At 40.3% G+C, this 15,154-nt stretch overlaps 1 protein-coding gene across 1 annotated transcript in view; it reads right to left on the bottom strand.

Moving 5' to 3' along the window:
- LOC132868774 (large ribosomal subunit protein eL19-like) overlaps positions 1–14,952 on the bottom strand; it is a 28,957-nt gene extending 14,005 nt beyond the window's left edge. The window contains exons 1-3 of the mRNA XM_060901944.1: positions 14,903–14,952; positions 6,695–6,801; positions 6,450–6,572 (exon numbers count right to left, since the gene is read on the bottom strand). Coding sequence (XP_060757927.1) covers positions 6,450–6,572; positions 6,695–6,801; positions 14,903–14,907 — 235 coding nt within the window. The 5' untranslated portion in view covers positions 14,908–14,952. The remainder of the gene's footprint in view (positions 1–6,449; positions 6,573–6,694; positions 6,802–14,902) is intronic.
- Positions 14,953–15,154: the final 202 nt, after the last annotated feature.

Here is a 15,154-nt window from a genome sequence, read left to right as displayed (position 1 = left end):
TTCCATCCATAGATTTTGTCAATTTCTTTATCTGTTCACGACCAACATTGTGTGCAGCAGCAACCACGGCCTCCCAGACGCTGTTCAGAGAGGTGTACTGTTTTCCCTCTTTGTAGACCTCACGTTTTATAATGGACCACAGGTTCTCTATGGGGTTTAGGTCAAGTGAACAAGGGGGCCATGTCATTTTTTTCACCTTTCAGACCTTTACTGGCTAGCCACGCAGTGGAGTATTTGGGCGCATGAGATGGAGCGTTATCCTGCATGAAAATCATGTTCTTCTTGAAAGATGCTGACTTTTTCCTATACCACTGCTTGAAGGTTTCTTCCAGGAACTGGCAGTAGGTCTGGGAGTTGAGTTTGAGTCCATCCTCAACTCGAAAAGGTCCAACAAGCTCGTCTTTGATGATACCAGCCCATAGCAGTACTCCACCTCCACCTTGCTGGCGTCCGAGTCGGAGTGGAGCTCTGTGCCCATTACTGATCCAGCCACAGGCCCATTCATCTGGCCCATCAAGAGTCACTCTCATCTCATCAGACCACAGCACCTTAGAAAAATCAGTCTTAAGATATTTCTTGGCCCAGTCTTGACGTTTTATCTTGTGTGCCTTACTCAGTGGTGGTCGTTTTTCAGCCTTCCTTACCTTGGCCATGTCCCTCAGTATTGCACACCTTGTACTCTTTGACACTCCAGGAATGTTGCAACTCTGGAATATGGCAGAACTGGATGCTAATGGCTGCTTGTTAGCTTCACGCTTGATTTTCCGCAGATCATGTGCAGTTATTTTGCGCCTTTTTTTTCCCCACACGCTTCTTTCGACCCTGTTGACTATTTGCAATGAAACGCTTGATTGTTCGGTGATCACGTTTCAACATCTTCGCAATTTCAAGAGTGCTGCATCCGTCTGCAAGACATCTCACAATTTTATACTTTTCAAAGTCTGTCAGATCTCTCTTCTGACCCATTTTGCCAGAGGAAAAGAGGTTGCCTAATAATTATGCACACCTGATATAGGGTGTTGATGTCATTAGACCACACCCCCTCTCATTACACAGATGCACAGCACCTGATATACTTAATTGGTAGTAGGCTTTCAAGCCTAAACAGCTTGGAGTGGGACAACATGCATTAAAAGGATGTTGTGGTCAAAATACTCACTTGCCTAATAATTCTGCACTCAGTGTATTGAAAGTGTGAATTTAAACCTAGGTTTATTCATTACACTATTAGACACGCAGCGTGTCGAATTGAATTGTTCTGTTTTTGTTTTAATCTCAATTGTTTTAATAGACAGGCTGTGCATGCTTCTCTCTCTCTTATTCTTACTAACATTTTAATTTCATTATTATACACCTTGATCTCATCAAGATTTCAGTGGATTCAGTATGGTTATGAGCTAGTGGGTTAGCTACAGCTTCCCTTTGTCTGCTTAGCAACACAAAGCTAATCAAGGCCTACCATGTGCTCAGCAGGCCATTAGGCCTGATAAACCACACCTCAGCTAGAAATCCACAAGCTAGCTTTTTGTTCAGGCCACGTGGCCACTCACAAACACACCCTAGTTAGCTACGGCTAATTCCTTTGTCTTTAGCAACACGTGCTCAGTAGGCCTCACCAGGCCTAACACACACACACCACACATAAACGCACACACATAACACACACACACCACACATAAACGCACACACATAACACACACACACACCACACATAAACGCACACACATACATACATACACATATACACACATATATATATATATATATATATATACATATACACATACACACACACACACACACACACCTCACTGCTTGTATATATTGATTATTATTTTTATCTTTGTATAATAAATTAATTTATTATCAAAGCTGTGTGTATTCATCTTGTTGGTGTGAACAATATCTGAAGTTCCCAATCGCAAAGAATTCAAAAAGTTGCAGATTTATGTAATGTAGTAAGTGATCAATAATAATTTGGAAATATACCATAATCTAGCTGTTTGGTAATTTATCCAGGATTAATGGTATGATTCACTAAATGATTCATTGAACGATTCACTAAATGATTCACTGAATGATTCACTTCAAATGAGACTGATTCAATGGTATGATTCATTTTAATGAGTCAAAGTAAACGATTCAATGGGTTTGATTCATTTTAATTATTAACCTTCAAATTTAATGAGACTGATTCAATGGTATGATTCATTTTAATGAGTCAAAGTAAACGATTCAATGGGATTGATTCATTTTAATTATTAACTTTCAAATTTAATGAGACTGATTTAATGAGATTGATCACTTAATTTCAATAATTAACTGATTGCACCCACAAAATATATTTTTGGCGAATTTGTATTATATTTTTCAAGATTTTCTTTAAGTGGCTGATGGCTAGCGATAGCCTCATGAGCATATGTATGGTACTTGTACAGGTATAAGTTGATGGTGTATAGAAAAATAGCTCTGATATATGTGGATCAATGTTTTTGAGATCAGACAAGTACATGTATCTGTGGTACAAAATATCTCTTGCTGTGCGATTAAGAAATGCTGAAACTGATTTTTTGAAGGTGTTCGTTTAAAAAATATATAAATATACTATTCATGATAAATATTGATATGTAGGAAAACAGAAATTGGACAATATGGTCAGGTAGGTTTCTTTTTTCTTGTATTGGTGATGGTAGCATTTCTATTTTGTGCTGGTAGCATGCAAGCTTGCCTGCAGATAGAATGAACTGATGATTTTGATTTTTTTTATGTCTATATAGAATGATATGAACATGTATTTTATTCAAACAAATACATCTGATACAATGATAGGGCCATTGAAATTTTGCCATGCGAAAAAAAAGAAAAAATAGACAAGGACACTTATTTTTATTTCGACCGACATTATCAGAAATATGTTGAAAAAAATCCGTGAACCTAAAAATAAAAAATGGGTGGCGTAAAGGACCTCGGTATCAAGTCGCTGCCAAATGAATCCTGTATTGTTTTTGCCCGTGTAAGTCTGTTTTTTCGTTCGCGTCTTTACAACGAAGCGCTGCGAATTGAAGTGTAAACAAACAACAGTTCACTTAATTCTCACTTGTGTTGGCTCTTACCTCTCGGGTAAATCATTCACAAAGATCATCAGAAACCCCTTTAAAGACCTGGATCTTAGTTAAACAAGACGGAGAAGTGATCACGGAGCATTGTAACTGTATGGCTGGGTAAGAATTTTGTCGTGACCGTCATGCATATGGACTTTGTGAGGAGTAAACAAAGAAACAGCTGAGGACTTTAGCGCTTCGTGACTAAAAAAAAAAAAAGGACTGTAAAATAACGACACGTAGCAAGAAAAGTACTTGGAAAACACTAAGGACAGAGCTGAGAGGGAGAAGTGATGACTGCAAACTCGAGCATGCTTCGACTCCACTCCCTTCGATTTCACTGAGAGGTTCAAAAGCCACCTTTCTCGATGTCTTTTTGTGAAATCCTGTGTTCGTTCACCCTTTTTTATTCGTTCACAGGGAACCCTGAAGAAACTTTTATCAGTTTCACGGTTTGATCGATTCGAACAACCTAAGGCATTTTTCATGACAGCAATGCACCTTCTCCGTACAAACGCTTTGTCAACTGAGTTTTGGTAGACCACCAGCTAAAGCTTTGAATAACTAATGAGGCGGACGTGACGTCACGTGAAACCCAAGAATACAGACGAGACCGTCTTAAAATTGCAACAGCAACTGTAATATGTTTACATTGTCAATAATATTCCTAATAATCCACTGGAATGCACTTGTGTGTGTTTTTCTGAACTATAAGGCCAATTGTATCTAAGGTAGTTAAATACATCTGCATCTGACCCACATGGTCACCTGGTGATCTGCTTTCGCTTCCCAACAGTACAGGTGCTATAAAATGTCACCTGTACTTGCAGTTAATGACCACTAGATGGAGCACTGTGCTCTGAAGTTAGCGCTGAAAGGCTACAACAAATGACAAAATCTGACGCGTATTTAATATGGAATTTTATTTATATTTTATGTCAAATACTGTCTACACCTTCCCATTTTGTTTTGGATCATCAATATGGAGGAACCACACTTACCGGCCACTTTATTCGGAACACCTGTACACTCTGTACGCTCAGATTCCACATCTATCAACCAAGAACAAGAATCTGACGCTATCATGAGCACAGAGTCACCCAAACTGAGTAGCTGAAGATTAGAAAAAAGAAAAAAAAAAACCAAGGTCCAGTCCTCAGTTTGTCCAGGTCGGGTGAGTCCGTGCCGACGAGAGCCTCGTATTCTTGTTCTTGGTTGATAGACATGGAACCTGATGCGGTTCTGCTGTTGTAGCTCATCCGCCTCAAGGTTTGATGTAATGTGAGATGCTTTTCTGCTCATTACGGTTGTAAAGAGTGATTGAGTTACTATCAACGTCCTGTCAACTCGGACCAGTCTGGTAATTCTACTCTGCTCTCTTATATCAATCTCAAGACCCTCTGCTCACAGGATGTTTGTTTTTCGTACCATGTGTAAACTCTAGATGCTGTTGGGTGTGAAAACCCCAGGAGATCAGCAGGTTCTGAAATACTCAAACCAGTCCATCTGGCTCAAACCAACACCCGTACTACAGTGAAAGTCACAATTTGAGATCACATTTTTCCTCATTCTGTTTGAAGTGAACATTCACTGAAGCTCTTGATTGGGATCTGCATTGTGCTGCTGCCACATGACTGGTTGATTAGAGCAGCCTTTCTCAACCGGGGTGCCTTCTGGCTTCGTTAGGGGTGCCGTCAAAAAATTAGATATTCTAACACTGAAATAAATAAAATGAATTAAAATTCCAAAAAACAAGAGTTACACTAATGCAGATCATTGCCGCCTCATGCATCATCAGAATTTGTCTCACGGCCCCCTTTCCCATGTCACAACGTCACTGCCGGGGTCAGCGTACGGTCAGCGTGACTGCGTATATTTTATATGGGGGTGCCTTGAGAATTTGCATACTTCTGAAGGGTGCCGTGACTGAAAAAAGGTTGAGAAACGCTGGATTCGAGAACGGGACAACTGGGCAAGTGGACAGATGTTCCTAATAAACTGGCCAGTGAGTGATAGTTGACATTTACAAACAAACAAACAAATAAATAAACCAGGGCTTTGAACCAGAATTTTTTTTCCTATTGGTTCATTCCGAACAGAAACGGAATTTTAACGTTTCCGGTTTTGGGTTCCACCATTAAATAGACGTTCCCGAACCGGTTAGAACAAAAAAATTTCGTTCCCGGAACGGTTAATTACGTTCCCTGTCAGCTGTTTAACAAATGGCTATAAAATTATGTCTCTGTTTCATCCAGCTTAAGCCAAATGTAGGCTAATTCTATTACAACCTTCATTAAATAAGACAAGAAATAATTCAAAACAATTATTATTTCAAATGTTGGCGATTTGGATTCTCAGTATGTCTTCCCATCTACACAAACAGAAAAAGTGCCAAAAATGAAAGATAATTCGTTTAGTGTGTTACCAAAGGCTAGTCAGGCCCTATACAGGGCTTTCCACAAGCGCCGGCTGCCGGCCATACAGCCGGCACACAATTAAGTCCAGCCGGCTACTTTAATGACTATTATTTTTGTAGCCCACAGGTTCTAAATATTAATTTTCGATTTTAATAAAATTAAATGTTTATCTAACGGACTGACAATGTCAAACTGAACCGCACTCATTTAAGTTGTGATTCGCGCTGTTTGTACCGATAATAACCACAAATTCCCCGCCGACTTCGCTGATCCGCGGCCCCGACATGCGGTGTGCGCGCACTCGGCGGAGGCAGTAGTGTGCGCGCACGCGCACTCGTCGGAGTTTATTTTGGGTTTAACACCCCCCCCCCGGCTGGCTACTTATTTGTCATGGCTGGCTAGCATGAGCCTTAGTGGAAAGCCCTGTATGCATTGATAGGCTAACAGAGGTTAACGTCATTTAATGTTCGCGAGCCTCTCATTAACGTGGACAAATATATTGATATCGTGTTTGAAATTGACGTTTTTGAATAACGATAGACTGCAATATAATATTTACCTCTTATTTAAGATGTGGAGACGTGATAGTAGTCCACCCTCCCGCTCTCTACATTCAGTCAGTGAACGTCACACAGGAAGTGAACCCCAGCAGGTCATAGAAACTTGCGCAGGAGAAGAATGACTTTTTTATTTGTAGGCTATGGAAACTTTGAGGAACGAAATAAAAACCGGTATTAACCGGTTACCATTATTTTTAATAAGCGTTTCTGTTCCGGAACATAAAAAATAATAAAGTTTCTGGTTTCGTTTCTGTTCCATTTGAAATAGAAAAAGTTCCCGGTTTTCGTTTTCGTTCCTTGAACCAGTTCAAAGCCCTGAAATAAACAGAAGTTCTGTTCAGCTTTAAGTAACTAACAACATCTTGGCTTACCAATGCCCGTGTGGCGGCCCTTTCTTCGAGCCAGGGTGTTCTTGCGACAGCGGGCATGGGAGTGAACTGTTACAGGCTTTTTAATGATCAGCCCATCCTTCACCAGCTTACGAATCTGCTGCCCTGAAAAAACAAACACGCAGACTGAAGGTTAAGATGTACCGTAACAACATGCAGCAACTGGCTGTGATGAGATCAATCCACTGATCCGAGCGTTTGGATTTGGCGAGATCCGACTTGCTTACTGGAGTTTGCATTGGCAATTTCACTGGTCTCATTTGGGTCCAACCACACTTTCTTTTTGCCACAGCGCAAGACATTGGATGCCAACCTCTTCTGGAGCCTGAGCATACTGGAAGAAAGAAAATGGAGAACGAGATTAAGTATTTAATTTGAAATGAATAAGGCTTCTGTGAAAATTTAACATGAACACTGATTTTTTTTCCCTGCAGGAGAACTCACTGATACCTGCAGCACCACTGAAGTGCACAATTCAGAGAAGAAAAAAAAAAATACATGAGCACTTTAAAATAACACTAAACTCAATCAGAGCCTTAATAAAACATTTTTAAAATCAGGAAACACTTGATTAGCTCATCCAGCCATAGGCCAGGCCGGATGAGCTTAAGCAATCATGCATTGTCATCGTCGTCTATGCACAATTTACAAAAATCGCTTCTCTTCCTACAGGATTGATCAGATTTCAGTCAAACTCATATACAAGGTTCCCCAGGCGGGTGTGCATAAAAGGTATCAAAATGGTAGCGCCACCCGTCATATTTACGATTTTATGGGTGTCTGAAATTTTTGGGTGACTCGTCACATTAAATGCTACTCTTCGTAAACTGCTGGGACGTTTTCACTGAAACTCACCCAGAAGACTCTAAAGACATATAACAAGAGTTGTTCACCAGGTGGTGCCACCTACCATGGATGCAGCTACAAACAGGTCACATGCAGTTTCATGAAAATCGCTACTCCTTCTACAGGAGTGATCAGACTTTGATCAAACTCATATGGAACATTCCCCAGGCTGGTGTGTATAAAAGTTGTCAAGACAGCGGTGCCATCTGTCATATTTAATATTTTATGGGTGTTTGAATATTTTGGGTGACTCGTCACACCAAACACTACTGAAGACTCTAAAGACATCTACCAACAAGAATTGCTCACCAGGTGGTGCCACCTACCATGGATGCGGCTACACAGGCGTCATATGCAATTTCAGGAAAATCGCTACTCCTCCTACAGGATTGATCAGATTTCAAACTCACACACAACAGTGGCCGGTATGAGCTTCAGCCTCTCGTCTCGTCTTCTTCCGCTTATCCGGGACCGGGTCGCGGAGGCAGCAGTCTAAGCATGGAAGCCCAAACTTCCCTTTCCCCAGACACCTCGGCCAGCTCCTCGGGAAGAACACCGAGGCGTTCCCAGGCCAGCCGAGAGACATAGTCCCTCCAGCGTGTCCTGGGTCTTCCCCGGGGCCTCCTCCCGGGGGGACATGCCTGGAACACCTCCCCAGGGAGGCGTCCAGGAGGCATCCGAAAAAGATGCCCGAGCCACCTCAGCTGGTTCCTCTCGATGTGGAGGAGCAGCGGCTCTACTCCGAGCTCCTCCCGAGTGACTGTGCTTCTCACCCTATCTCTAAGGGAGCGCCCAGCCACCCTGCGAAGGAAACTCATTTCAGCCGCTTGTATCCGCGATCTTGTTCTTTCTGTCATTACCCAAAGCTCATGACCATAGGTGAGAGTCGGAACGTAGATCGACCGGTAAATTGAGAGCTTCGCCTTTTGGCTCAGCTCCTTCTTCACCACGACGGACCGGTAAAGCGACCGCATCACTGCGGAGGCTGCACCGATCCGCCTGTCGATCTCACGCTCCATCCTTCCCTCACTCGTGAACAAGATCCCGAGATACTTAAACTCCTCCACTTGAGGCAGGACTTCTCCACCAACCTGGAGAGGGCAAGCCACCCTTTTCCGGTCGAGAACCATGGCCTCGGACTTGGAGGTGCTGATTCTCATCCCAGCCGCTTCACACTCGACTGCAAACCGCCCCAGTGCATGCTGAAGGTCCTGGTTTGAAGAAGCCAACAGGACAACATCATCCGCAAAAAGCAGAGATGAAATCCTGTGGTTCCCAAACAGGATTCCTTCCGGCTCACCACCAACCCTCCTAGAACTGCCACCTTATTGTGGTGGAGGGGTTTGTGTGCTTGAATGATCCTAGGAGCTATGTTGTCGGGGGCATTATGCCCCTGGTAGGGTTTCCCAAGGCAGACAGGTCCTAGGTGACAGGCCAGACCAAGAGCAGTTCACCAAAAACCCCCTATGGAGAAAAAATCCAGGACCGTGACGTCGCCCGGTAGGACGCAGCCGGGGCCCCACCCTGGAGCCAGGCCCGGGGTTGGGGCTCGTATGCGAGCGCTTGGTGGCCGGGCCTTTGCCCATGGGGCCCGGCCGGGCTCAGCCCGAAGAGGTGACGTGGGCCCGACCTCCTGTGGGTTCACCACCCACAGAGGTAGCAGTAGGGGTTTGGTGCAATGTGGATTGGGTGGCAGTCGAAGGCAGGGGCCTCGACGACCTGATCCCCGGACACAGCGGCTGGCTGTTGGGACATGGAATGTCACAGCTTCAGCCTCATTGAGGCTTTTTTTTTTTTTTCAAAATTTCCAGAAGCTGGACCCAAGAGTACAGTGCTGGATGGTGGAGTGGTCCATTGGGAAAATGGGCGACCTCACAAATTGTTCCAAGTGCCACAATATTTGAACCCAAAACTTGGTTGCCTCGTCATAAAAATTAAAGCTAGACTGCCTTTCAGATTTTTCAAGTGTAGGTCATGAAAAGAATTTTCCCTGACACCCAAATTATTTTTGTTTAGTGGACGAAAGCTACTGAATTCAAATCAGACTTCCAATTTCATTAGTTTTATTTAATAGAACAATTAATGAATTTAAGGCCACATGGTCCTAAATTCTCCGCTATTTTTGCCTCCTTCACCATGACCCAGTACAAGATACTACATCATGCATCCCGTGGTGGGCTTTCCCTATTCGCGCAAGGCATTGTGGGATACAAATTTGAAACAGGCGAGAAAAATGGAGGACGTGAGTGTGTGAATGAAACGTGAAAGACTGACTACAGTAATGGAAAGCGAGAAGAAAAGACGTTTATGTTCTATACGAAGGAAAGGAAATGCAGGACCAAACTAATAAATATCGGCGCTCAGCGAGCACCTCGGTGTGATCAGCTGTTCGTTTAGCGACAGAATGATGGAACTATCAGTGCACGCTCAAAGATAAACCTGTGCATGCGCACACACACGGACTTCCTCTGTCTGCGTGACTACACGAAGCGAGCGATTTCATGCACATTATTTGCTCAGGAATCCCTTCAAATTAAATAACTTCCCAGCCACAGAATGGCCTGATATTTTGAGAGATATTACAGAAAAACGTATTACAATGACGAAATTTCAAAAGGAACTAAACTAAATTTCACTGATTTTATGAAATCGAAAGGGTGTCTCGCTTTAAGACTTGGCAGTATCGTGACATACAAGATAAATAACAACACAAACATAATATGTAAAGTTCCCAGCTCAATCCTGAGCTCGGTTTACTGTCGGTGTGGAGTTTCACACGGTCTCCCTGTGCCTTTGCAGGTTTCCTCCTGGTTCTCTGGTTTCGTCCCAATTCCAAAAATGTCAATCGGTAGATTAGTGATCCAATCCCCTTAAGCTGATTTTTTTTTTAAATCTTTGTGAGAACAAGTTATTATCTTGTGCATACAATATTTTCTTTTAATCACCTTTCTGGACTTTAGGGGTTTTGTAGAACTGGGTTTTTCTATCTCATGTCTCTTAACCAAGGCCTGAACTCAGTTCTACAGTTTTGCTGTATCTTAAAACATTAAAAATGATGATGATATTAAAACAAAAATAAATAAATTTAGGATTCACTAAAGCAAGTGTAAACAATTCAGGGAGAAACTTCATGTGACAACTTGATGGCATGATTGATATTTTACTCAAAACAATAAATGCCACTTATTTTCGGAGTTACAGTGTAATAACTGACTTCATTAAAAATGACGACACTGGAGCTGCTCCACTGTATAACCCAGTAAAACTACCAGATAAGATAGGGGTTGTTTTACAATCAGGGTACAAAGTTTGTGTCACAGGGGTCCAAAATTCAAATTGATTCAAACTGGTTCTTGTACCAGTTAAGTGAAGGACAAGTTAAAGAACAGATTTCAGGTAATTTTTTGACATGTGTATGGTAGTTTTGTGTAATCTGCTATAAGCTTTCAGTGTTAACCAAAATCTTTGAGTCTCTAATTAGTGATCAACTAAAAGAGTTTTTAATTAATAACAGTATTCTTAGCCCAGTTCAATCAGGCTTTAGGAAGAGACATAGCACCATCACAGCAGCCGTAAAAGTAGTCAATGACATCATTAGTGTTATTGATAGTAAAAACTCTTGTACAGCGTTGTTTATTGATCTTTCTAAAGCTTTTGATACAGTAAATCATAGTATTTTATTACATTCTCTCTATAATATTGGGATGTCCGAAAAAGCTTTACTTTGGTTTAAAGATTATTTTACAAACAGATATCAATGTGTTTCCTGTGACGGTATAACATCAGGAAGAGCTCAGATCAAAATTGGTGTTCCACAAGGTTCCATCTTAGGTCCATTATTATTCACCATCTACATAAATGACATCTGTGCATATGTAAACAATGCCAATGTACACCTATATGCAGATGACACCATTCTATACTGCTCAGCCCCATCTCCTTCTGAGGCATTGGCAAAACTCCAAGAAGCTTTCACAAAAATACAAGAAAACTTACGCAAGTTACATCTGGTACTAAACTCAAACAAAACCAAATATATGTTATTTACTAATTCTCAAACTTTGCCTCAAATAATTACTCTTCAGGGACAGGTTATAGAGAGGGTGTCAAGCTACAAATACTTAGGATTTTTATTGGACGAAGAGCTGTCTTTTATTAATTCTCATGTTACCAGCTTAGTGTAGAAACTAAAAGTAAAATTAGGGTTTTATTATAGAAATAAGGCATGTTTTAATCTTAAAGCCAGAAAGGAACTGGTAACATCTACATTTGTTTCTGTATTAGACTACGGTGACATTATACGCATGCATCAAAGTCTGTGCTACGGTTACTAGATTCAACTTATCACTCTGCGCTACGTTTTATTACTGGGGCTAAATATTCAACACACCATTGTGACCTGTACAGCCTGTCTGGTTGTCACCCGCTGTCAGTACGCAGGCAGCTTCACTGGCTGACTTTCATTTATAAGGCAGTTATTGGTTTGCTACCATCCTATCTATCACTGTTTTCTTGGTCCTCAAATAATAGATATAACCTCAGATCAAACAATATTATTCTCTTTAATATACCAACTCCTAGAACCAATTTTGGAAAATTAGCCTTTCAATACAATGCCCCCTCAACCTGGAATGAACTCCAGAAACAGTTAAAGCTAGATTTGTTCATTCCATTGACTGATTTTAAGTTACGCATTGCTGACATACTAAAATATCAATGCAAGTGTTTTTAAGGTTAAGGCTATTCTATTGAACACATTCAGTGCATTATCTTTTATGTTCATGTTGTAAGTATGCCAGCTTTGGTTTATGTTACCTGTTATGTGCTTGTTTGTGTTCTTATTTCATTGTGTACCTATCTCTTATGGTAATTTCTGCTCTCTTGCTGTCCAGCATGCTATGTTTATGTCCTGCTTGTCTCAACCTGCATGTATTTTAAGCTATGTGTCTCTTGTCCAACATGTTATTTATGTGTCCTGTCTGTCTTTTAACCTATTGTGTGTATCTTGTTGCCCTGCATGGTATGTTTTTGTCCTGCTTGTTTCATCAAGTTGTGTGTGTTGTCCAGTATGATGTGCTCACGCCCTGCCTTTCTTCTAAGCTATGCATATCTTGCTTATTAGCCCAGGAGTAATAGGGTTATACCCGGAACAAATTAGTAACAAGCTGAAAATTTCAGAATATGTTCAGAATACCTTTAGGAATAACATACTAAAAGTCCCCGGAAATCCCCCTTGTGCTCTCTGAGAAATTCAAGATGGCGTCCAAAATGGCCGCCAAATGGAGATCTGCCCATATCTCAGGCCCAAAACAAAATATTAATGCAATTAAAAGGTCGGAATATATGTTTTGTAGGGTAGGAGAGTAAATTCCAACATGTGTGTATTAATTACATTGTGTATTAACCAGAGGTGGAAAAACTGGATTGACAAAGTAAAAGTCCTGCTTAGGTTTTCCTTCTGCCTGTGCTCTCAACACAGGTGATTTCACCAATTAGCTCATCAACCTGGCTTAGGGGATGTGGTAATTAGGATCAGCTGGTTCACTGAATTGGCTGGAGCAAAAATGTGGCAGGGTTTTTACTTTCTGCACCCAGGTTTTTCCACCTCTGGTATTAACATTATATAATAACAATGTACACATTATTCTAACAGTATATTTGTGTATAGTGTGGATCCATTGGTTACTCGTTCACTCCATATCATCCTATTCTGTTCACAAAACAACAAACACAATTACTAGGGGTTGGAGCACTTATTTTCATTAATATTAATTCAAGTAAATTGGTGGTGTAAAATGAAAAATGGCATGTTAAAAGGTCATGCTGAGTTCAGTCATTTTTAAAAGGTCATGCTGAGTTTAGTCATTTTTTGTCCGAACACACTGGCATTGCTAGTAGTAAAGACTGGCGCTGGAAACTCAAAGATTAATTTTTTTTCCACCCTTAAACAAGCTTGAATAAATTCCCTACTTCACTGATGGTACAACAAAGGTCCAAGCATTACAACTGAGGCACTGAGAAGTGTTTAAGTCTACTCATTGTTTATAAGCAAGAGCTTTTATTGAGGCAGACCTTTTTGTCATGAAAGTCGCCGGAATGTTGAAGAAGTGTACTGAAACAGCTTGCCATTGTAGTTTTAGAAGATAGAGTTCTCAAATTTAATTTCCCTTTAATATTTTATCAAAGCTTAAAGATGCACTAAATATTAAGGAAATTGATGTCTAATTGTTGTCTTACATTATGTTCATGTATGTAGGTAGCCTACTAAGCTAATCTGTCAATCATGTCAACCATCAAATTCCATGTAATTTCCACATTAATGACCTTGTAATCTTGGTTAATTTTAACACAGTGTGACAATGGTGAATTTGCATTGCTTATATGAGAGAACATATAATTTAACATTTTAATTGCATTTATATTATGTTTTATCCCTGAGATTGAAAAATCTCCAATCGGCGGCCATTTTGGACGCCATCTTGAATTTCTCAGAGAGCACAAGGTGGATTCCCGGGGACTTTTAGTATGTTATTCCTAAGGGTATTCTGAACATATTCTGAAAAATTCAGCTTGTTACTAATTTGTTCCGGGTTGGACTCAATTTTGAGCTAATACTCTTGGGCTAGATGTTCTGCATGTTTTGATTATGTCCTGCATGTTTTCATGTTTTAATCTTTTATGTCTTTGCTCTTAATCTTTGCTATGCTTTGCTGCTGTTTGCATGTCTGCTTTATGTTGTTTGTTTTAGTTTATTGCTGCTTTCTTGGCCAGGGCTCACTTGAAAAAGAGGCAACAGCCTCAATGTGACTACCCTGGTTAAATAAAGGAGAATAAAAATAAATAGATAAATAAGATAAAGAAGATTAAGTGTAGCTTTAAGCAGGGCTGGGAGAAACAAATGAAGTGATTCTCGGAGAGGACTTTTTTTTGACAATTCAGAATCCACTACTTCCATAGTGCTTTTAAATATAAGGCTGTGAGCTTTGTGTTAGTTGTCTCTAATATTTATGTCCCAATATCTTGACCACATTTTAGGATGAAAATAATCATTTTAGATATGTTATTTTAGATTGAAAACTTAGCTGTCTCGGAGAGGACATTTTTTTTGACACAATTACATACTAATTTGATCAAAATAGTCTGAAAACTTACTGGCATTCAACATTAAAACTTAACTATGTTTCCAATGATATGGAACCAAATATTTGTTTTATGGTATAAAGAATGATTTAAGTGCATCCCTTTTGGAGCTACCTGTGGTCAAAAAAGCACTTTTTCTAAATGACACGAGTAATTGTGCTAAATATGACATATATTGCCATACATTCACCAAAAATAACGTTATCACCATTTTTTTTTTTTTTGCATGGTAAATAGAGCTATCACAGGGCTACAATAAACAACCAAGTTTATTTAGTCAAGCCTTTTGATATTGAAGATAATAAGTGTTAAATGTGATTTTAGCTTGCATTGTAAAACAACCCTTATATTTAAAATCCCAGTCCGAATATCCGAGCATTCAGACTCTATAACACACACCAACTTCTGTGATTTAACTTCAAACAAGTCTTACAAAACACTACTCTCACCTCATAGCTGCAGGATAAACACAAAACAGTAAACACTGCCAGCTTCCGGGAGAACCTTGGGTTGTACCATGACCGGGGGGGGAGTTTACAAACAAAAAGCTTTCACTTTTATTAATAAATGTAATATTAACATTGCAGTAGAAAACTTGTCGCACGACAGAAATTTTAATATTTTATCCTGAATGCAATCATAAACTTAAAGCTTTAAAATAATATTAATAATAAGACCCGAAAATTTAATGTAACCCCCAA

Source organism: Neoarius graeffei, chromosome 20, assembly GCF_027579695.1.
Source record: "Neoarius graeffei isolate fNeoGra1 chromosome 20, fNeoGra1.pri, whole genome shotgun sequence".
NCBI lineage: Eukaryota > Metazoa > Chordata > Actinopteri > Siluriformes > Ariidae > Neoarius > Neoarius graeffei.
This window is presented reverse-complemented; position numbering and strand designations above follow the sequence as displayed.